The sequence below is a fragment of the Rhipicephalus microplus genome, chromosome X (assembly GCF_043290135.1).
Source record: "Rhipicephalus microplus isolate Deutch F79 chromosome X, USDA_Rmic, whole genome shotgun sequence".
NCBI classification, from domain to species: domain Eukaryota; kingdom Metazoa; phylum Arthropoda; class Arachnida; order Ixodida; family Ixodidae; genus Rhipicephalus; species Rhipicephalus microplus.
Window position 1 is genome coordinate 483754444 of NC_134710.1, and position 23896 is coordinate 483778339.

A 23896-nucleotide genomic window follows, 5' to 3' on the forward strand; every position below is an offset into this window, starting at 1 on the left:
AAGTTCCCCCTGCATGCAGGACTCTCAAACCATACAAGCATCCGGAGTTTCCCAATTCGGTGTCACGAGATCCTTAACTCCTTCGTTATTGCGCGAGAATAGTTGTTTTTCATATGTCTTGGGAAGATCTTGCGCTGAAGCAAAACATCTTCTTGAGCAAACACCCGCATTCTCGCTCGTGCATTTTAACACTCGTAGCCTTCGAGGGCATTATGACGACCTTGTAGCCTTCCTTTCCATTGTCGAACACTCATTTTCCGTAGTTTGCCTATCAGAAACGTGGCTGTCGGCAGACGAAGGGCATCTGTATGCTTTGCCAGGCTATGAATCCGAATATTGTCACCGTGTCACAAATCGTGGTGGCGGATCTGCAGTCCTAATAACCTCATCAATACCATACAAACGCCATCAGGATCTGTTTTTTGACAACGTTAATTGTGAGTCTGTTTGGCTTGAAGTAGAATCTTCTGCTCTGCCATTGAACAATCGTCATACAGTCATTGCATCCATCTACCGTTCTCCCTCATCCTCGAATTCCGAGTTTTGCATGCAGCTTGAAAGAATCCTTGCTACTCTAACCCTGGAAAACAAAAACATTATTATTTGCGGTGACGTAAACATAAATATCTTTGATACTAACACTCCAGTTTGCTTGGAATATGTTCGCTGTTTTCTTAGTTTTGGCCTACAATCTCTGATTCACTCCCCGATTAGATGTGATATGAATGGGTCTAACACATTAATCGACCATGTACTGTCGAATATCTTTGCTGATTCGAAGTCCGGGGTTATTGACTATTTATTCACCGACCACTATCCTGTATTTTTCTGTCTTGATGCCTGTATTCCCATAAAAAATAAGCATAATACCAAGACAGTATTCAACTCAGCGGAATTTGTAGAGATAGTGCGTAATGCTGACTGGGACTTTGTTGCACAAGAAGAATGTGGCGAGGAAGCGTTTAATGAATTTTCGGCAAAAATAAGCGCATTCATTGCAGAATGCACAACCACAAGTACCGTCATACATTGGTTTCGCACGCCTAGAAACCCATGGATAACTCCTGGTCTCTTGCATTCCATATCTAAAAAAGAAAACATGCGAAAAAAATTAAAATCTCAGCCTTCAAACAGCTCTCTAAAAACGCGCTTAAAAAGATATTCAAATCTACTTTCAATGCTGCTCAAGAGGGCCAAACGCGAGTATTATGAAAAACAAATAGATAAGAAGGGTAATGATACCAGGAAAAACTGGCAGTTAATAAAAAAATTCTTGAACAGCAGCGAGACCACATGCTTATCAAAAATAACGGTTGATGGACGTTCCCTTACCGAGCCACTCGATATCGCTAATGCTTTCAGTGATACTTTTGCATCAAATTCCCCCGATTCACTCGTTGACCTTCATTTTCCCATTCTATCTCGTTCACCTCAGTCTTTTTACTTACGTCCTACATCTGCAGACGAAGTCTTTCAAATCATGTCATCTCTTAAAACCAAAGGGCCAGGCTTAGATTCCATTCACCCGTCTAAAATAAAGCTCGTGGCACGTGAACCGTCTCCTATTTTAGCTGAAATAATTAACAAATTGTTCAAAGCAGGTGCATTTCCTGATGCTTTAAAGGTAGGAAAGATAACACCTGTTTTCAAAAAGAGCGATCGTTTGTCAACTAACAATTACCGTCCGATTTGTGTACTTCCTTTCTTTAGCAAAGTAATCGAAAAGCTTTTTTACTTGCGTTTGATGTGCTATCTGCTTAAATTTAACCTACTCTCTCCCCACCAATTTGGTTTTCGACCTGGCTACTCGACAGAGCTCGTCTTGCTCAGCTTTACTGACCGAATTAAACAAGCCATAGACGATGGATTACTTACTGGGGCAGTTTTTATTGACCTCACGAAGGCTTTCGACACAATTAACCACCGGATCCTTCTGTGTAAACTTGAATCTTTCGGAATTGTGGGTCCCGCTTTGCAGTTCATTCGCAATTACTTAACAAATCGCTCACAGGTAGTTTATGTGAATAACATTGCGTCATCTGCTAAGCCAGTTACCATGGGCGTCCCTCAAGGTTCAATCTTAGGCCCTCTTCTATTCTTACTTTTTATTAACGGCCTACCTAGTTCCCTTAACCATACTAACTGTCTTCTTTACGACGATGACACTATTATTTTTACATCCCAGAAAACAACTGCTGAACTTGAAAGTAGCTTAAACTCCGATCTCTGTAATATTTATCAATGGTGTGTTAACAATCATCTTTATATGAATCCCTCTAAAACTACATTTGTGGTGTTTTCATCCGCACAGAACACATTTCCCTCACCAGTTTCCGTATCTCTTAACCATATTATTTCCGTATCGGATCATGTGAAGTTCTTAGGCGTAATACTAGACAAGCATTTGAAATATAACTATCATGTACTCTCAATATTAAAAAAAGCTTCTTTTGGCATTCATGTTCTCATTAAAGCCCGCCCTTATTTTCAGTCACGCATTATTTTATCATTATACTATGCATATATACATAGCCATCTTTCCTATTGCATTTCATCCTGGGGTAATACATATGCCAGTCACCTGGAGCCCCTTCTACATCTTCAGAAACGGGCACTACGTCTGATCGCCTTCGCTCCATTTCAATCGCCTTCCATGCCACTCTTTATTTATTTTTCTGTGCTTCCAATTAATCTTTTATTCACTCTAAAGTTAGCTATATTGATGTACCGCCTCATTTATCATGGTCTATGTGTTTCAGGGCTATCCACACAACATCTTGTCAATACTAATAACACCAGGTTTTCAGCCTGTCACAATTTCCTTCTCCCTAAAGTGCGTAGCAATTATGGAAAACTAACTCTTAAATTTACAGGTGTATCCGTATGGAACAACATACCACTTGAAATAAAGTTATGTCCCACATTCTATTCGTTTCGCAAAAAGTTTAAAGAGTACCTAATCACAAAACGTGTTTTCTAAACTCTGCCGTCGTGCCTTACTCCTAATTTTAGTATTTCTTTTACTCACTATACCACTTGCTGTTACACAGAACTTTTCTTGCCTTGTTGTTATGAAATTTTAACCATTCTTTGTTTAATTCGTACAATGTGTTTTTCACTGCTTGCTGCATTGTTATCGCACTTGACTTATTCTCTAACGGAGGTCCCCCCGACAGTTTTCTAACTTCGGGACCTCCTCTGCACTGTAGAATTTTATTCATGTAAATGTATGCATTCCTGAAATAAAGTTTGAAGTTTGATCGTTTTTGCAAGTTTGAAAAGTACTCTAGCATGCATTGCAGCATACCAAACTTTGCACAATGAAATGCTCTTTCCAAAAAATATATCTTGTACAGCAACAAAAATATTTTAGAATGAATACAAATGCGAAAAGCGTACACATTTTCATCACCAGCTGGTAAACAGTGAAATCAAAAACACTATATATGCAAAAATATTCAAAACAAAGAAAATTCAGAATATACATTTCATAGATAGATGCGCCAGGAACAGTATAAAAATAATCGATGTTTCTCTTCACAAAATGTTTCTCTTCACAAAGACAAAGAAAATCGGAACCGAGGTGCTGCTTCATTGCTCATGCCATGCCTGGTTTTTCACGAGACACGAGCATTGCATGGTTTTTCACGAGACAAGTGTACTCGTACACTCTTCTCACTAAATTTTTGTTGCCTTGCGATAAGAGTCTCTAGGTATTTCAATACAGATGGATACCCGTGATGTGAATAATCCCTCTATAAATGAGATGTCCAATGAAGTTCTCTATTTCATCTAGCGTCACCTCTTTTCATGAGCCACGTCACTCCGCATAGGTTGGCATTCCCATATATGCATTCAAGTTTTTTTTTTTTCGTTTTTACACATATAATAAAAAAGAACAATATTGCTCACATTTCTAAAAAATGTTTCGCACTGCTACATAGTCAGGGCTAAAATGTGCTCCGGGGGCCTCCTTGCCGTTGGGAGAAGCTCTGCAGCCAACGCCACTACACCGTGCCCTAGCGATGTGTGGACCACGCACGTAACCTGAGTAACTATAAGATTATGCACAAAGGTCAGAAGCTATATGCACTTTCGGCGGAGCAGATAACTTGAGGATGTAAACGAAACAAACCAATGAACGGCTACGCATGCCTCAGGCTGACGGAAAACATCGTCGCCATAAAGCTTGAAGCTGAGGTGCTGTCATCCATGAAATCTCAGCCCATTCTCTCTAAATTACAGTCGGCTTGCAAGACAGTTTCAAGCAGCGCATGTGTGTTGTAGCGCCGATGCGCACCCATGTGCGCGTGATGACCGTGTAATAGGAGCGAGCGACTAGTGACACTAGATGTGAGCCTGTGTCTGATATATCAATACAAGCAAAACCAAAACGGCTGTAAACAAACTGTGAGAGCCACCTGCACACTTTATACATGCGGCGAACCTTGGGAAATATTTTTTCGCAGAATTAACTTTCCCTGACTTCTAGCAACAGCTCTCTATTGATTAGCTGGCATAAATTTCAGACAATTATTAGAGCAAAACTCGGTCAAATTGGAAGCTAACACATAAATTCGATATTTGGCTTGCAAAGTTTCTTTTCATTACAGAACTTTGATGTTACTGTAGCATAATCACGAGGGGCCCACACTTCTGTCAAGTTTGCCCACATAGTGCATTTTTCCAACTACACATGCACATTGGTTCGTGCAAGTCTATAAAATATCGCTATGTTGCCCAAGTCGGCCAATTAAGAAAAATTCTGAAAGTTGAGTGGCTGAACTAACTACTAGAAAGTGCTGAATGCACGAGAAAGAAATTGAACATGCCAAAATCGATGATCCAGAAGCGTCAATCACTGGGAATCGATTTGAATAGGCGTGGTAATGAAAGAGTTAAAGGGGCGCTCTAACACTATTCAAACTCCCATGTTTTACTCGTGCATTGTGTAGACTGAAGTACAAACAGACTAATGCATCAAAAACGGCAGTCATAGCGGCACGCAATATGAAGTTATATGACTTAGAAAATTCAAAATACAAGAAAAAAATGCTGACCCTCAACTTGATTTCCGCGAAGTCACTAGACCACATTTCACCTGCCCATGAGGTCGGAAGGCTGCCCCAATGAAATAAGCTGAAAGCGTCTACATAGGGGAAGCTCGCACCCCATCGTTGCTCGTTTCTTTTTAAAATTTTTTAAAATCATGTTGATCTTGTTGCCACAGTAACAAGTGTAATGCCAGTGCCCCTGCCATGCTTTGTAGGCGCAGTGATCGTTTTTTTTTTTTTCGTTGTGGCCACGTCTGTTCAGGGTTCGATAAAAAGCACAGTGAAGAAAAATCAAATAGATTAGTAACCTCGGTTTTGATCCTACACCACGATCGCCTCTAACGTTACATTTATCCAATGATATGGCAGCAACCTTCAGGCACCATTTCCGCCCCCAAAATTCTGGCGAGCGCCGCTACGTGGTAATGCGGTCGGCAGTGATGTAGTGACGTTATTTCGTGATTAAAATACTACATCATTTGATATTGGCACTTAACCCTATGCTAAAACTATCTCCAGCTACTTATCTATGCAAACCACAGGGAAAATATGGGTGCTTCAACAGCGTTACGAGGGCCCCTTTAGATATCTTGTTTTTGCTGTTCAGTAGTACAGCCATTTTTTTCATCATGACAGGTCTCACAATGGTGTTTCACTCTGGCACATTTTTCTGCACTGAACATGCTTGAAATCTATATATGTACAGTAAAGACTCCACAAAAAATCAAATCCAATGTGCACTGGAGCAGTGTGCATAAAACAAGCAGTACTAGGCAGCAGGGTGACTTAAAAGTAATAGTATATGTTTTGAGGCATTGTTTGAAATCATATCTGTTGCCCTTGCGATCCAAGAAGACATCACAGCCTTTTGTACAAAAAGCGACTGCCGCAGCAAACATACATAAGTACCTCAGATTGGGTTTTAATGGCCAATACAGCTTTGAACACATCTTGACATTTTTAAAAGTAAACATGACACTATCATTGGTACGACGCATTCAGTGGCTGCCCAGGCTCCCTGTAATATTTCGCTCATTCCCAGCGTACCAATTGTCAGCTTAATGGTGAGGCAAGCATAATGCGTGCCCACAAGACTGGCACAATGTGAAGGCTTTTGACCCCCAATCTGCTCTCTAGGTGGTGCTGGCTGTGGCATCCTGAACAGTGCCAGAAGAAGGGCTTTGTTAAAGGTCTCGCTGCGTGGTAAACACGGCATGCATGACTTTTCCAAGTCAGAGAATAGGAAACAGCATGCCATGATGTCACAAATCGCCATAATTCGCGACAGTGCAGCGTGACCACGCGGCATAATGACGTGGTCAGAGGTCAGCCTATCCCGCAGGCCCATGCGAACTGCAGAAGGCTTCAGCAAAGGGGAACAATACAATCAACTGGAAACGTCGAGGCACTTTTTAATGCATGCCTCTCAAACTGCAGCTGATTGTGAGGGTGGTCCCAGAAAGTAGAGCTTAAATATACATCAACTGTGCAGAAGACTTCTAGTGTCACAGAGAGTAACATGGTCCAGAATACATGTACTATTTTTCTGGCAGCCACACTCTTGACTGTTAAGTGGGTGTACTGAAAGTGTACTGCAAAGTGGGTGTACTTGACTGTAAAGTGGGTGTACTAGATGTCATCTTATGATATTTGGTTAGAGATTATGTTTGGTGTGTTACACTCTGACCACAGCATCTTTCCCTGTTGCTTCGTTCCTTCCTGCAAGCAAAGCCCCGATTTAAAAACCACGCTCTCCAAGTCGCCAACGATCTAGCGCACAAGATCTTATGGCACTTCATGGCTGTGGGCAAAGCAACTGGTCACTGTCCTGTTCACCTCCCAGACTTACGAAGGTGGACACAAAAACCATTCCACCAATCCTTACTAGATTTTATGCACAAGTTCAACTTGTTTGTTTACATTTGATGCAACCTTCGTGATAATCAACCAAACATGTTACATGAGGGGCGGTCTTTCAAATAAAAAAAACTACATCTTGGCCAGCATCTTGAAATGATTCTAAAATTCAAAATTAACAATGCTAGTACAAATTATATGTCGTCTTGGAGTACTTGCACTTCAATTTCAGGGTTACACACAGACAGACTCATTAAGAAAAGATGAGAGTAAAAAAAAATGCAACTTTTTTTCCAAAAACCAAATTTTTGGTTTTTAATTGCTTTAACAAGTATAGTTTCTCCACTTTCATGACAAAAAAACCCGAGGATTGCAAATAAACTCGAAGGAGGTTAAAACCACTTTCGAAGAGCTCAGAGTAGCCACTGAAAACTGAAAGGAGCTTATTTTATAAAGTCCCTGGGAAATTTTCACCTACCTACTTACCATTGCATTTCGCAAGAGAAGTTTACCACAGCCACATGCTCAATAACCATAACTGCCAAACTATCATGATAGAAGAAATCATCTAAAAAACATATCTCTTTCACATACATCATCTTTCACTTACACCTTTAAAATGAGTCTTCTTGAAGATCCACTTTTGGGCAACTTCTTCAGTTTAGACATCCGGTTTTTGGTATTTTTGGTAGCCCAAAAAGGATGAAATTTTGCATACGTATCCCTTAACATGTGAAGGGTGCTAGTATCTTTCTTAAAATTTGATATCACTTGCATAATTATTGCAAATCTTACAAACATAAAATGATCAATTAGTATGGACTGAGGATTCAAACATTTTCACATTACGATTTTTCTTGTCTATTACAATGTCATATATGTACTTTCTTGATAGTTACTTGCATATTACAGTTAATATACAGCAATATGAGCCATTATTAGCTGAGAACCATAAATGTTTAGTGGCATAAAAAGTTTGTCCGAAACCAACTATTGGTTACACATTGTCATGGCATAAAACTAAAACTACATGACTCACTATAAAACTAATTACATATTTGAAGTCGGCATAAAATCCTATATATCTACAACAAAAATTTTCTTGCCCTAGGTTAGCGATTAACACAACTTTTTTTTTCCAAATCGCATCTTTCTTTAAAACCCAAAAGTCACAATCGAAAACTTCGCTGTCAGGGGTCATTTAAAGCTTTTTGTTACTATTGTGGGAGACCCATGTGACATACAAAAAGTTCAGAGGCGCTACAAAAGCTGTAGCACAAGGAGCAAGATACAAATGTACAACTTGGTAAAAGGGCAATGTGCTATCTACACCAAATATTTGGTCGATTGACACTAAGTACGTGTCTTTCTGCCACTCTAAGTACATGTACATATGCACTCAGTTGTCTAAAAGGTTCCTTTTGTAAACCAAGAGACCTTCGAGTCTCTTGATTTACAAAAGAACCCAATCATAATCTGTGCCAACATGCACAGAATATGGTATTACCCTGCATTTCTCCTTTCAGGGTTACATTACTGGGCATTTCAAATGCCACAACCGCTCCTATAACTGGCCGCGTCAGCTAAAGAAGAGTACAATGCTCGCGACAAGCACACATTAACCACAATCTCAACAAGCTTGAAAAAGAAAGAAGCAGGGCAAACATAGTTGAAAACTCAACAAATTAGCCCAATTAAGCACTGTATTCCACTGGACTCTTTGGCTGTCTCTCTAATACAGCTTTCATATTGACTGAGAAAATTAAAGCAATGCCAATAATATGTGGGATTTTATGTCCCAAAACCCCAATGTTATTACGAAATATGCCGCAGAGAAGGGCTCCGGATAATTAGTTAAAGCAATGCGGGAAATAATTCCTAATATGGCTGCTTAATCCTTTTGCCCTGCTCGAGAAATCTCTGTTGTGGATCTTTTCTTAATTAATCAGTTCCTACCTGAGAGTCCGAGGGGACCGTGTTGACGGAAACAAAAGCTGAACACAGCCTGCAGCAAAAAAAATATGACATTAAAGAAAAAAATGTTGGATACCTGTTAGCTCACCTAAACACAGCCGAAAATAGTGCTGAATTTCTTAAGTGTCCAACTCCAACCACATTCTTTGAGAACATTCAAATACAAAGAGGCCTCCTTGATAACGATTGCTTGAAAACACAAGCATTTCTAGCACGAAGACTAGAAATCGTGCCAATGGCATTCACTGCAAGTGATGGAATAACTTCGCACAGCAACTAGCTCGGACACACCTTGCAGTATGCTGAACAATCTCGGAAGCGATATGCTGAGACTACGCCCGAACCACTGAAAACCAGTTGCCTTCATTACTGACTTGCATGCTTTAATTAAGGCGGTAGGGTAGGGAAGATCGAGCATTACTACAACTTTTCTTTTCATTACTAAGAAATAACACACAATGTAAAGAATAAAACTACGCAGTTAGTAGTGAGCGCATAGGAGCACTTGAACATTTAAAAATGGTGCTAAAAACCACACCTGCTGACGGGTACAAGCGCACGTCTACATGCTGTTTTCCATCATAATTTTGGCATGCACGTTTTGTTTTCTTTATAATAATAATGGCTAGATAGTCATAATAAACCATTTTCATCAGTAGGTATTGGAAATTTTCACACCAGGGATGTGTTCTGTGGCGTAGTCATTGGTTTTTGTCGCGAGCATTTGTGTGTGCTTGAGAAAATGGAGTTTTTCTAAACATCACGTTTTTGAAAATTTTGAACATAGATGTGCCTTTTCTCAAAAACAATCCAAACCATTACACTGCAAGTTTTCCTAGGTTATACCGAAGTCCTTTACTAGACTGAACTTGAAACTGTAAACATTAATTAAAAAAAAACATTTATTGCAAGGTTTGTTTAACAATAAGTGATAAATGAGGGCAATATTTATTTTCTAGCAAGATTTCTTTTTTGCAGGGATTAAAGCCTGCATGATGTAGAATTAGCAAGCAAAATTTTATAGTCACGCTACTTTTTGTTTCTGAGAATAGCTACATCACATTTTACACTCCAATATAAAATTTGGTTCTCAAATAAAAACAATCTAAAAAAGGCTGCAAGAAAAAAATTGCCCAATGAGAAGACGTAAGGCATTGTTAATCAACAAACAAAATTTTACAATACAATAGGGATCAGTTTATCAGATATGAGGCTAAAACATGATAACGCATTTAACCTATCATGCGCCCTCAAAGGCTGCCATAAAGAGATTCAAGCAGGCACCAGTCCTGCAGCTTTCCTCATTAGTTTATGTTCATACTTCCATCAGTGTTAATGTGCATCAGTAGTCACATAGAATCAGTTACACTATGCAAGCTTTTGGCAAAGCATTTGTCCTGGTCACAACTGTGCCACATTGCACGAAAAAAGAGAAAATCACCACTGCTCTTAATCTGATCATCACCACTTCTGTACTCACCAAAAGGTGACGAACGGGACCTACTTTTTTTTTACAAGCCGCGCATCTCAGTCATCACAAAGGACTTCAGCTTACAGGTATACTCAGCCTTTCATACTTCATGCAATCCCAACACAAACCTGGCCTTCTCTGTGGCACTTCTCCGGATGGTAAAAAGAAAGCTTTCATGCTATGTGGTCGAGGACCACTGTAATTATATCAAAAAACATTTACTGTAGCATACTGCTTAAGCAAACACTCGCAGCATTCTAAAAATACCATTTTTCGCATGTCACCCTGGTAGTAGTAATGTTTTCTTAGCACTCTGTCGGGATTTTTTCTAACAAGCAAGTAAGGACAAGGTGATCGAGGAACAGTCCCAGCAGCCGCATTTCTACCCAGGCAGACTGCACGTGTGACGTGCGTTAGGCGCATTTAGGAAAGCATATGGTGAACAAAACTATCAGCATTCCCTCAGCACACCCGCGATACTCAGATCGCGGTTGACACGGAATACCTCCATCTAGAACTGAACTTTTAATAAAAAAACAAAACACAAACATATTTTGATGCATCGGTAGTTCTAGGACCATACCTGACACATCACTCACACAAGTCCCTGTATGTTACTATCATGACACCCAAGATTTTGTGCACTGATCTGGGAGGGCAATGACAGGCTTGAAAGTGCTACGTTCGAAACAAGAACAGTAGACCCCTCACCCTGCAAGTTGATAACAAGGCACACTACCCATGCTGCAGGTCTTAATTGGAGGAACAAGTGTAATACAACAAAAAAAAAAAAACACATGTGAGTTTGTACAGTCGCGCTTAATATCATTTGCAACACTGAAGTGCATTGCCTCACAAGTTAAATGATAGGGCATGGCTTTCACTAGCCCTTACTTCCATAACTCAATGCATTACTCTTACTTGGGTGTGATCCCAAATAAAAAAATAACATTTAGCTGTTGAAATAAAAACAAGCTGAAGCAATGTGCAACCTTTGAACTCGCAAGGCCATGCGCTCCTGTGTTGCAAGTCATATAGACCACACCTGTACAAATATGTGTATGTTTACACCTGTATCTCGCATATATCAATAGGTACTGTTTAATACGCTGAAATACATGTTAAAAAGACAGGGTGTGCAAACATGGACAGATGAGAGAAGTCAAAGCAACACAAACGAGTTTCCCTAACCACATGCACTCTTCAGAAGCACATCAGACTTACCTCTTGAAACAGGCCACTGCTTGCCAGAGTAATATCAGGAACAGCACCACTGCTGTCGCAACAATGAGAGCTAGACTTACCTCTTGAAACAGGCCACTGCTTGCCAGAGTAATATCAGGAACAGCACCACTGCTGTCGCAACAATGAGAGCTGTCACAAAAACAGCAACACATAAACAGGTTTCAATACATATAGTATACAAATTTGTCAACAGTTAGCCATTGCCAGGGCATTTTCCAACTATGTTTTCGTTATAAATAAACCTGTGCTACACCAAAGCACATAGCGGTGTGATGCCCACAGCATTATTTCATAAAGGGTTCTTTTCAAAGCGTGCAGCTAAATAAAAGCACGCAGGATTTTTTGCATTCTTCCCCCCCTCCCCCATCGATCATTGCTGGATGCAAACAGCCAGAGGAACATAAACACTACAGAGCATACAGCTGTCTTCACTCTTCTGAATCATGCATTCACTTCTAACGACGATAAAATCATCGCAAAACTAGGCGTAGCAGAAGTCGTAAAGTAGAAAATCTTCATAAAACCAGTGATTTCACTGGGGACTGCCGATTTGGAGCAATGTTTGGAGCAGTAAAATTGCAGCTTTGGAGCACTTCAGAGCAGTAAAATTTTAGTTTCGGAGCATTTTGAAGCATCTTGGTGCACTAAAATTTTACTTTTGGAGCATTTTGGAGCAGGTAATCTTACTATTGGAGTCAAAAAATTTAGCTCTGGAGCAGGTAATCTTACTATTAGGAGCACTTTGGCATAGGTATACAGTCAAACCTCGCTATAACGAAATTGAAGGGTAGTCGTAATTACTTCAATATAACCATTAGTTCGTTATAGCCATTATCCATTTCTATCGACAATTAGCCAGCAAGAGAGAATGTACTCAATATCGAATATCACAGCAGTCCACCACGCAGAGAAGAACGGCCGTTGGAAGGCAAAAAACTAGCAAAATAATGAAGAACAATGTACCTTTATTTCGGGACGCCAGGTGGCATAGAGCAGAGCAGTCGGGGGTCTTTGGCCTCCCGCTTCAGCAAATGATTTTAGTGGTTTTTCGTGTGCTGTGCCTCAAGATCTTGCTACAAGTCGACACATAAGCTGCCAAGGTTCAGGTCCCTAGCGGACTTTCACCACTAGGTCCATTTTTGAGCATTTTTCGAACTTATACGCCACCGACTACGCCTTGCGTGCTTGGGCGAACAACCACAACGCTGAGTTGGCGCCTGCCGGGCAAGACGCGCCCTTCGCTGAGCCAATATGCTGGACGGCGCGGCTGTTATTATGGACGACGATGACCTCCCTCTGGAAGAGTTTGGAGAAGAACACGGCTGGCGCTCCGCCGCGGTGAAGAAAAGCTCGAGGCGCACGAACGCCAGTGCTACAGAGCGTGCCACGGCGTGCGACGGGAACGCCAGGGGCCATTTCAGTGCTACAAGAAAAGCTCTAAGCTTGAAGAATAGTTATCAAATGATCGAGAATGCCTCGACTGCCGAGCGAGCACTGGAAGATTATCGTTCGTCCAAGGGCTGGCTTGGATGTTGAGAAGGCGGGCTCAGCTAGACTTGGCCGGGCAATCGCAGAGGTGGCTGGAATTGCACCCACGCTCTTCAGTCAGGATATTGTCTGCCCGAATGCAACGCGAAATATTATAGTTACCTATTAGCACGGCGCCCGGGCGAACGCCGACTCCTACCTCAGGATGAGCTGCCATTGGGAATGAAGAAGTATGACATCAACACTTATGAGACTGCCCCGCATGAGACATGCAAGGGGGTCATCCGTAACATTGACGCATCGTAGAGCCAGACGGAGAGGAGCATCCTTACTGAAAGAAACCCCTCGGCTCTGAAAGTGAGACATATTAAGAACACTGAAACGGTGGTTATTGTCTTCGATGGCTACAAAGTTTCCAACTTAATTTTTTCGGCATGGCACTGGTCAGATGCTGCCTTTACCATCGGCATCATGACTGCTGCTATGCCTGTGGCAGACTGAGGCACAGGGCGGATGTCTGTGCGACTCCGGACAAAACTGTGTGCAAGAGGTGTGGAATCAACAACCCCGATGAAAACCATCAATGTTCCCCGACCTGTGGATTCTGTGGTGGCGCACACCCCACGACTGATAAAAGTTGCCAGCAAAGGTTTCAGCTTCTTTTTATTGTGCGAAGGCAGAAAAGAGAGCGGCGCGCGGAATCTGAACGTCATAGTCGGCAAAGGGTACCTGCTAACGCCGACGAGGGTGTGAGCCAGCCTGCACACTGCAACTCCCGTTCAAGGAGTCGTTCTGCTTCAACTAGGGTGGACAGCCATGAATCATCGCAACGAGCAAGCAGCCAGTCCAGATCTAGATCTCTGTCAAGAAGTCGCTCCCGAGGCCAGCGAAATGGAACGGCGTCTAAAAGCTGAGCCAAGTCCCAGTCCAGAGATCGTCGTCGGTCCCAATCTAGAGGCCCGCCGCACTCGAGGAGCCGATCCAGGGACCCACCGGAGATGCAGGGTGGCACCTGGGCTGACCGGGTGCGCAGTAGAGAAGGTGGAAAGGTAACAGGGGGCACTGCGCCAGAGCATGGTCTAGCAGAGCTAAATTACCTTAGGAAGGAGAATGCCCAAATGCGCAGCATTATTGAGTCGCTGAGAGCCGAAATGGCTGAGCTTAGACATGCCAGTACATCTCAAGCTACTCGGGCATCTGCTTCTCAGTTGGTAGGTTCCCCTCTCCTCAACCCACGCACGTTCCCATGGTCGTGTAAGCGGGCCCCTCGGGCAACCCAGCCTTGCGTAAGGCTGCGACATCAGCCGAGAATGTGCAGGCCAAAGCTAAATCTGAATTTAAGGAGACTTTAAATTCAATTTGCCTTGAGATTCAAAGACTTAATGAGCATTTCTCGGCAGTAGATAAACGTCTCACAGTTATGGATCAGAAAATAGATATTTAACATGCCAGAATTCTATGTGTGGAGACTCAATCACAGAACACCAACCTTATGGTGCAGAGCCCCAATATAAAGGGAGCAACTAGGATTCACCTGGATTTCTTTCCAGAGGGAACCCCTTTATCGGCGCCCATTCCCACGAGTATCCCCAGTTCGAATAGTACAGCTGCTTCTGTACAGAACCTGACAGTAGGGTCAGGGAACACAACCAGTAATCAAGATGGCCTCGCACGCTGATTTTCATATATGACAATGCAACTGCAGGGGGATCCATAGCAAAAGGGGGCACCCTGCAGCAATTTGCCCGCTCTCACTGCGAGAAGCCGCATGTGATCCTACTGCAGGAGACGCTGTCTGATAATGTAACTCTCCCGGGGTACAAGGCTCATACAGTTAAAGGGGAAGGCAGAGGGATCGCCGCGTTAGTCAGCAACAAGTTCACCTTTGTGACACATCATCTAGGAATAAGGCCTAAAAAAAACAGAGCTCTCCTTGAGTGAGGTCATTCCGAGTGCTTCCAACATTTCCAGTATTCTCATATTGAATATATATATATATATAGTAGGCCTAGTGATCATAGGCAGCGTTTCAAGACAATCATAGCTAAGGCAATTAGATTGGCTGGGCTCTCCCCTGTGGTTGTGGCGGGGTATTTTAACGCGCCTTTCCGGGCATGAAACTACCCGTATGATTCTGTTAGGAGCTTGTGTAGGAGGCGGGAGATGTAGGAGCTTGTGGCAGGAGACGGGAGATGCGGATCTCTCATTAATAACAGACCCGGCGTTTTCTACTAGATACGGCAGATCCACCACCAGGGACTCCACCCCGGACCTAGTTTTCGTGAAATATGCTGGCTCGGTAGGTTGGGAAAATCTTTCAAGGGATTTAGGAAGTGATCATTATATTACAGTTACTAAATTGCAGATGGAAGCAAAATCTAAAAGAAAGTTTACTTACGTGGATTGGGATAAGTTTCAGAGACACGCAGGGCTCGAGTGAAATAGGGGGAAATCCCAGACTCTCTGGAGCAATGGACGAAGATGCTGCTGCAGGATATTAGGGCGGTTACCAGGACTGTTGAGACAGAGGTACAGACAGACAGTCGGCTTGCGCATTTACTGGAGGCAAAGCAGTCGCTATTGGCCAGATGGAAGGACCAGACGCTTAATTGTAAGCTTCGGAAAAAGATTGCGGAGTTAAATACACAAATTGAAGAACATTGCCGAAACTTGTCGAGGCCGCAGTGGGATAAAATGTGCAACTCAGTCGATGGACAAATGTGAACCAGAGGTAAATGGAATCTTTTAAAACACCTACTTGACGAGTCGGGCATTAAATATAGTCAGAGGGGGGTCTTCGCTAGAATACTCCATCTTGGTCAAAAATCCTCCTCGGGCGCAGAGCTATTAGGGCAGCTTGCTAAGATGTATCTACCACTAGCAGTCGATTCCAACATGCAAGCCTATCCGGGGTATATGGGAACACATTGTGCCCATTTGGTTGAATCCTTCGCCATCAGCGATGTGCGACGTGCCCTGAATGAACTCAATGGCCGATCGGCACCGGGTCTGGATAGGGTCACCAACAAAGGGCTTCGGAACTTGGAAGAAGACTCTGTTGAATTTCTTACTGATGTGATTGATAGGATTTGGAAGGGAGGTGACATCCCGGAGCAATGGAAGTTGGCCAAGATGATCCTCATTTCCAAGCCCGCTAAAGCACCAAGTTTGGATAATCTGCGCCCCATCTTTCTCACGTCATGCGTGGGAAAGGTGGCGAAACACGTTATCCAGAACCGAATGGCGGATTACATAGAGCTTGATGATCCCTTTCCTCATTACCTAATTGTCTTAAGGCCAGGTCTATCTACACAGGATGCTATGAAAATCATTAAGACTCAAATATTAGATAATCATACCAGAGACACCAGGGAGATCCTACACTTGGATATAAAACAAAGCGTTCAATAATGTCCGTCATGATTCTATTTCGGATGCGATCTCTAGTCTCAACCTAGGTTCCTCATTTCATGCGTTTGTCAGATCCTTCCCGAGTGGTCGAAAAGCCATACTTAAAGTTGGAGATCAAGAATCGGATGTGCAAGTACTGGGAAATAGGGGCGCCCCGCAGGGATCTCTTCTATCACCTTTACTTTTTAACATCGTCATAGCTGGTCTCTCGAGGCAGCTTTCTGGAGTTTCAGATGTTGGTCACACAATTTATGCCGATGATATCCCCATTTGGTGTAAAGGAGGAAGTGATGGCACTGTAGAGGCCGCCCTGCAAGAGGCCATCGACACTACCGGAAGTTTTCTGGAGGACACAGGCCTTTCCTGCTCTGGGGAAAAGTCTGAGCTTCTCTATAACCAAGTCAGGAAGGGCCATCAACCACGAGGGTGGGTGCCGCCCCTAGAGACAGACATCCACCTACGTACCAAAACTGGACAATCAATCCACAAAGTTGCCGCCATTCGGATCGTAGGTATGACGCTAGAAGCAACGGACACCAATAATATCACGATTCAAAGGTTAGCGAAAAAGATAGTGTTGTTAGGCTCATAAGGCGGGTGGCTAATCGAAGGGCAGGACTACCAGAGGACAACTTGGTCAGGCTTATACATGCTTTTCTGCTGTGTAATTTTGCATACGTGGCGGCAATGCATGTTTGGAAGAGACCGGAAAGGGACAGGCTTAATGCCATAATAAGGAGAGCGATAAAGAATGCCCTTGGGCTCCTTAACTACACCCACACCGACCGTCTCCTGCAGTTGGGAATTCATAATACATTAGAAGAAATCGCGAAAGTGCAAAAAAAAACACAGGTAATTAGGCTGCCTGGCTCAAAAGCGGGGAGGATGACTCTCGCCGATACGGGTATTCCACCAGCTCAAATTGAGGCTCTGTACCAAAGGTTTACAAGGGATCAGAAGGAGAACATCATTGTATCGCCTGCCCCTCGGAACATGGATCCCCAACGAAATGTTGCAAGGAGGAGAGCGCGCGCTCGGTCCCTTCTCTGCCAAGTTGTGGATCTTGACGGGGGTGCCTGTTTGGTAGATGCGGCGCAATATGATGACCAGAGAGACCGATTCACAGTAGTGGCAATCAATCACAAAGGGGTTACAAATAATGCGGCGTCGCTATGCGCCAAAACTGCCAATGCAGCTGAGCAGGTTGCCATTTCCTTGGCTCTTTTAGATCAGTGTCATGAACATATATTTAGCGATTCTAGAGCTGCCATTCGTGCCTTCACTGTTGGAGCTGTGTGAAAAAGAGGCCAAAAACATACTCGGTGAGAAGTTGCTTACAACCCATACCTTTACATGGTTCCCGGCTCATATGGGACAATTGGACGGAGGGATTATCAATCTCAATGAGTTGGCCCACTCCAGGGCGCGGGGCTTAGCTGTCCGCAGCCATGGAAGACCTTTGGGTCGAACTGGAGATTTCGTGAACAGAGATCCGCCAACTACATCAATAAAATTGCCCAACATTTCGCTATGAATAGGAGAATCTTTCCACGTCCACATAGGAAGCTAAATAGAGTGCAGGCACTTATATTGCAATTACTTTGAACAGAAACGTACCCTAACCCTGCCTTTCTCCACAAGCTTTACCCTGAGGTTTATTTAACCAACTCGTGTACAAAACGTGGTGGTTTAGCCACCTTACATCACATGCTCTGGGAGTGCCCTTCGGTACACGGCACCAATACAGCATCGTCCAGAAAGTGGGACTCTGCTCTCAGGAGTCCGGACATAATATCGCAACTTTGGGCTGCCCAGAGGGCCCACGATGCGGAGCTAGGTCTCGGCCTTCTGTCCCATCGCGGCCCGCTGTGTGCTAGGGCACACGCCTTCGGACTTTCCCAATGAAGTTTTCCCAAGCCAAACCAAACCTTTATTTCCACCGAATTCCGCACACCAGCTAGAAGATCACTTCTAAGAAAATAGTCCATAATAGACTTTTACAGACTCTTCTTCACGCGGATGACTGCTTTTTAAGCTTCAACAGCTATTTCGAGTTCGTCCTCCTGGTCATCGTAAGCACCGAACAAGCATCACAGCAGGTCTGTCGCATTCAGCGCTTGCGCAGGCGTTGGTACATCGGGTTTGTTAACATTAGGATCCGGGGTGTCAGCACATTCGTCACTGTCGTCATGCACCCAAGTCACCGTGTGCACAATTTCCACATCAGACAACTCTTTCGTTGTCACCGGGCCAGCATCAGCACCGACGTACGTGCAGAAAGTTAGGCACAAAGCCGGCGTTAAGGAGAGCGTCCCACAACGTCTGGGCCTGGTTGCCCGCGGCACCCTCATTGGCGACATTGCCGAAATCTTCTACTACTTTTTTTTTCTCAACGCCGGACTGAACAGCTTTCAACATAGCCGACTTCTGCTCAATTGTTATATTTTTGCGTTTACGCTTGCCGCTGCTGTTGTCCATCTTGTGTCGGGCGGGAAAACTAATATAGGTGATGTTGCTCTTCCACAGCGAATGACAAGGAACATAGCCGCAATCTCCGCGCTCCCAGTGCGGAGCTGAAGGGGAGGAGGAGGTCAAATGCGCGGGTGGGTCAATGAGTTCTACAGAAGAGGGGAGGCCGGCTGACAAGCACGCTCGTGCGAGTTGCTGCGCAGGCAATTCCATTAGTTCCTGAGGGAAGGGGAGGCAGGGAGACAAATCCATTCGCGCGTTGGCAGGTGGTTCCCAATGAGCGCAATGCACGAGTTATGAATAACCACAGCCGTAATGATACATAAACTGTCACACGCTATAAGATATTGAATTGACGTATACCAAAATTATCAGTAAATGCTCGTTTTGGATAAAGAATGGTTCGTTATATCCATCGTGAGAAAATTTTCACTTCATTAATACAACGCTTTAAATACATGAGCGTCTATGAGAATTTCAAGGGGAATTACAATTGCTTCGTTATATACATTAGTTCATCATATCCCTCTCCGTTATAACGAGATTCTACTTAACAAGAAGCAGCGCGAGAAATGAACGTTGGCTCAAGAGTGGTGCTCCTACCATGAAATCAAGTGCACATGCATGTGCACTTAATTGGATGGCCTGGATATTGTCGTTGTATAGGATTCTAACTTCAATGGCAGCGTGATCTCCTTAGAACGCGAAAATCTGGTTATCAAACCAGTACTTGAGGCCTTTTGCAGTCTCTCGCCCTTTTATTTTACAAAATAAACAATATGTCGTGCTTATCGCATGTTAGTTTTTTTCCCTACATGTAATTACCGTATTTACTCACGTAATGAGTACACTCGCATGATAAACGCACCCCCAACTTCAGTCGTCTAAATTTGGATTTTTTCCCTGCATATTAAACGCGTCCCCTACAATCATCCCCTGCAGTCCCGCTAACCAACACCTGGCGCCTACTTACCATTGGATCTCTTCCTTTTGTAATTTACTATGCCGACCCTCCTTGACTACCTCAGCTCGCTTCCTTCCCCCCTTCGCCTGTTGCCGCGTGTTGTATTGTTTTAGGAGCGAAGCTCCTTAGGGTGTGGGTCTGTCGATCCTCCGATGGTGTATGTAGCCACCGGTGACATATTCCCAAAAGAACGGTCCTTAGAATGTCTGAATGGCGGCACTTGTATATGATAAATACATGATGAAAAGATGTGAGATGGCTGTGCTTGGAGTGTTCCCTAGATAGACGGAGGGATGCACGGACATGCAGGTGGACAGACGGGCTGACGGACACACAGACAGACACAGGGGCGGACGCACAGATAGACGGACAGACAGACGGCCACACAAACAGACACATGTACAGACTGGCGTATGAATGGACGCATGGAGAATGGAGGGATGCACTGACGGACGGATGCACTAACGGTCACACAGATGAACGGACACATAGACGGACGCATGGACGGATGGAAGCAAAATAGAATGGGCAGATGAAAGCACGAACAGACTGACGAATGCTGCGCCCACCAATTATCATTCACTCCGTGGATGTGCTGTGATTTTTTTCTTTGTATCTGTGCGCGGCACGTCCCTCGTCCTCTTTATCTGTGCGCCACAGCGGGGTTCACGAATTCGAGTATAGAGACATCGCAGCTGATAAGCACACAGCGAGCAAGAGAGAGGGAAGATCACGAATCTGCCCGCGCAGACCGACGATCACTTCCTGCAAATACAGAACTTTGAGGCCCATTGACGTGCATGCTATTTTCAAGCCACGACGACAGGATTTGCAGTTGTGAAGGGTCATTTGTCGCTATCACGTCTCAGCTTTCTGGAATACCAGAAAAAAATCTCTTGTCACCCAGAAAAGATCGTGACGATTTTCGCAACATGGTAGCAACCCCTATACTCCCCTCACTTGTTCCCCGTGCGTACAAAAACTTCTGATGTGGAAGTGAAGCGGCGGCCATATTTTGTCATTATTCTTGTTATTGACTGTTTGTTTTGATGTTTTCGGGGTAGCTTGTTGCAATGTTGGTTACTTACTACAATGACAACGGTGTCATTGTGAAAGGTTGCTGTAAAGTTGACAAATGCGTCGTAGCACATGCTTCTTGGTGGCCCTCGAGATCACAGCAGATACCACTGTTGCAGTTAAACGATTGCGAGAACAGATAGCTGCAAAACGCTCTTATGGCGTGCGCGAGCGGCGCAGGGACAGCTTGCAGAGAAGAGCACCGAACCTCTGAAGATGAGTAAAGAGCAACAAAGAACCTGTTTCCAAACAGTCTACGCGTATGCAAAAAGCTAAGCGACTTAACTTTTTTCTTTCCTTGCACTACAACATTTTTTGCTCATGCCAAAAAAAGTTTTCATAAAATCTGCCTTGCATAATAAACGCACCGCCAACTTTGTTCCGATTTTTCCAAGAAAAAAAGTGCATTCATTACGCAAGTAAACCCGATATTCCTAGCTGCAACCAGGTTTTGTTTGCAATTAGAGTACGTATATATGGTGTTGGCGTATGTGAGTAAGCGAATGCAAAACACCACTGCAATCATCGTCGTGAACAGTGACGTATCTCTATCCTTCTGCTATAGTAGCGCTCATTGGAGCTTCAGTTGCGGTCCCGCCGTAGAATGAAGTTGAATTTCATTGCTCCACAGAAATACTGGTGTCCAATTTATGAAAGCAGCAACAGCCCGTTCACAGGAAGGTAAAGAATTCTCTCATTAGACTCGACTGCTGTCAACAATAATTAAAACATTTATTGTTATTTAAATACTGCCACAATTACAGTGTCTAGCGATTTAAAAATTTCTGACGTCGTTCCGGGAGCCAAATGCGGCTCGCAGGCCGCAGGTTGCGGACCCGAGATAGACAGTTTGCCGCAGTTTGGAGTAATTTACATCGATTTTATCAGGTTGGCACGGCAAACCTCGTTCGGCGCACTTTGGCGCACTTGGCGCAGGAATGGCATCCTTGTAAAACACTAGTAGTGGCAGAGATGCCACGTTTGGCTACTTTTTAGGCAAGTAGCGGCAGAAAAAACATCTTGGCTACTTGGCTACTTTGACTCAATTTGAACTAAAATATAATGTCTTGGATGTCAGAACCACTGCCGTTGAGCATGCGGTGAGAAAACATGGTGACCAAGGCTGTGTTTCCAGGAAAAAGGCTTCCCACTCACAAAACTGAATTTGGTTCTTCCATTTCATAACAGAAACGGTTTGGATAAGTGTCTTAGACAAGGAGGAAAACTGTTACAGGACACCTCATTTCTAAGGTTGCCCATTGCTGAACACAACTCTAAATTTTAATTGGAAGTGAACAGCAAAACTGAGAGCACTCCACATTCAGGAGACTCGGCACTCATCGACTATAAATATCAAATACCATGTGACAAATTGTCCGTGTCGCTTCTTAGAATTTGGTATGGGCAGCAACTCGAAAATATCAATTGCTCACACTTTGTCATCCCACTAGAAACAATTGTAAAAGCAATTACAATTTATGCTTCAATCAAAACTGGGATTTTGAGCACTCATGCTGTACATACTTTATTGCTGTTGGTACTTTTAGACCTTTTAAAAAAACTGACACGAGGCCTGTGAAGAAATTGTCATTTCTCAAAAGTGCAAAAAGAAATGATTGCTAAAGCCAATAATTTATGCTTTGATTTTGAAAATTATGATGTTCAAATGTTTTTCTGTACTTACATTTCTACAAAAAGGCTCTTCAATTTAGTCATTTAAATAGTGTCACTAGTTTTTTTTCTTTTTGCCCATGCAGCCCCGAGTAGTGGAATACTACAAGCACAGCAAACAATAAGATTAACATTGTGTATCAATGACAACAAATCGAGGATAACGAGACATGTGAAGTTTCACAATGTGAGATCAGGCAGGCTTCACATGATATCGCAAAAGCATCAACCCCAAACTATGTCAGCATCTTAGCAAGGCAGAACATGGGAAGATTGCACAATGATCACTCTACAGTTCAAGAACCATCTGCTATGCCATCCCTCCTTAAAGAGGACACACATCAATTCGCACAATTTCATGACCGATTCCTGACCTGCGTGCTGAACAATTCACTTTTTTTTTTTCATTCCGTCTTCTCTGATGTACAAGCCGTTCTGGCAATAATTCAGGGAAGAAAGGAAAGCACATGACAGATGCCCCAACATACATCAGCTGCTGCATTTGTCTTAACATCAATTTTTTTTATGCAGGGCCAAGCAGACAACTTGGCCCTACATTAAAAGCTGACAACCTTGGCAGGGGGCACGTCCTCTTTATGTGACCATACTCCGCTCAATTCTAGTTGGGACTTGCTTCAAAGATCAGTGATGGCATTACCATTACTTGTCGGCGCAATACGAAGCTGATCAACGGAAAATCCTACTTTCGAGCGATATGGCCAAAAAGCAGGCTGACCGCACGTGGTTTAGATAGTCACAATGTCTTGCCTATACTATTCAGAATGCTGATGAAATCAGCTATGAATTCAGCTAAGCTCAAACTATCAACTAACATGGGCTGTAGAAAGATGAAAATGCAGAAGCGCGGCCCCTTCAAGCTGGGAAGAATAACAAACGACCAAAATTGCAACGTTCTTGATCGAAAAATACAAATGAACACATTACACAACTAAAGTAGTGCTTCCTTTCTTGTTATCGTATGCTTCGCAGTTTAGCTGCTAGTCTTCCTCGAGTGAGAGTACGCATTCAGTAACGCTTGACACACAAAAATGATCTCGTCTGGCTCCCAGTCCATGATATAACAAACTCCAATACAAGGCGTCTTTAATTGATCAGCACATATTCAAGAAACATATTCTTTCAATCTCACAACAGATTATAAGATACTACAATTACACAAGCCACAGTGTGATGCCTAACGCAAATAAAATGTTT

General features: G+C 43.3%; 1 protein-coding gene across 5 annotated transcripts in view; it reads right to left on the reverse strand.

Moving 5' to 3' along the window:
- The window catches only part of Hgsnat (Heparan-alpha-glucosaminide N-acetyltransferase), a 120571-nt gene that overhangs the window by 75623 nt on the left and 21052 nt on the right, over positions 1 to 23896 (reverse strand). For 3 of the 5 annotated variants that reach the window (XM_075880882.1, XM_075880881.1, XM_037413023.2), the window contains exons 4-5: positions 11661 to 11730; positions 8868 to 8916 (exon numbers count right to left, since the gene is read on the reverse strand). In XM_075880882.1, the coding sequence (XP_075736997.1) occupies positions 8868 to 8916; positions 11661 to 11730 (119 nt within the window). The other 2 variants (XM_075880883.1, XM_075880880.1) reach the window with 2 other exon arrangements.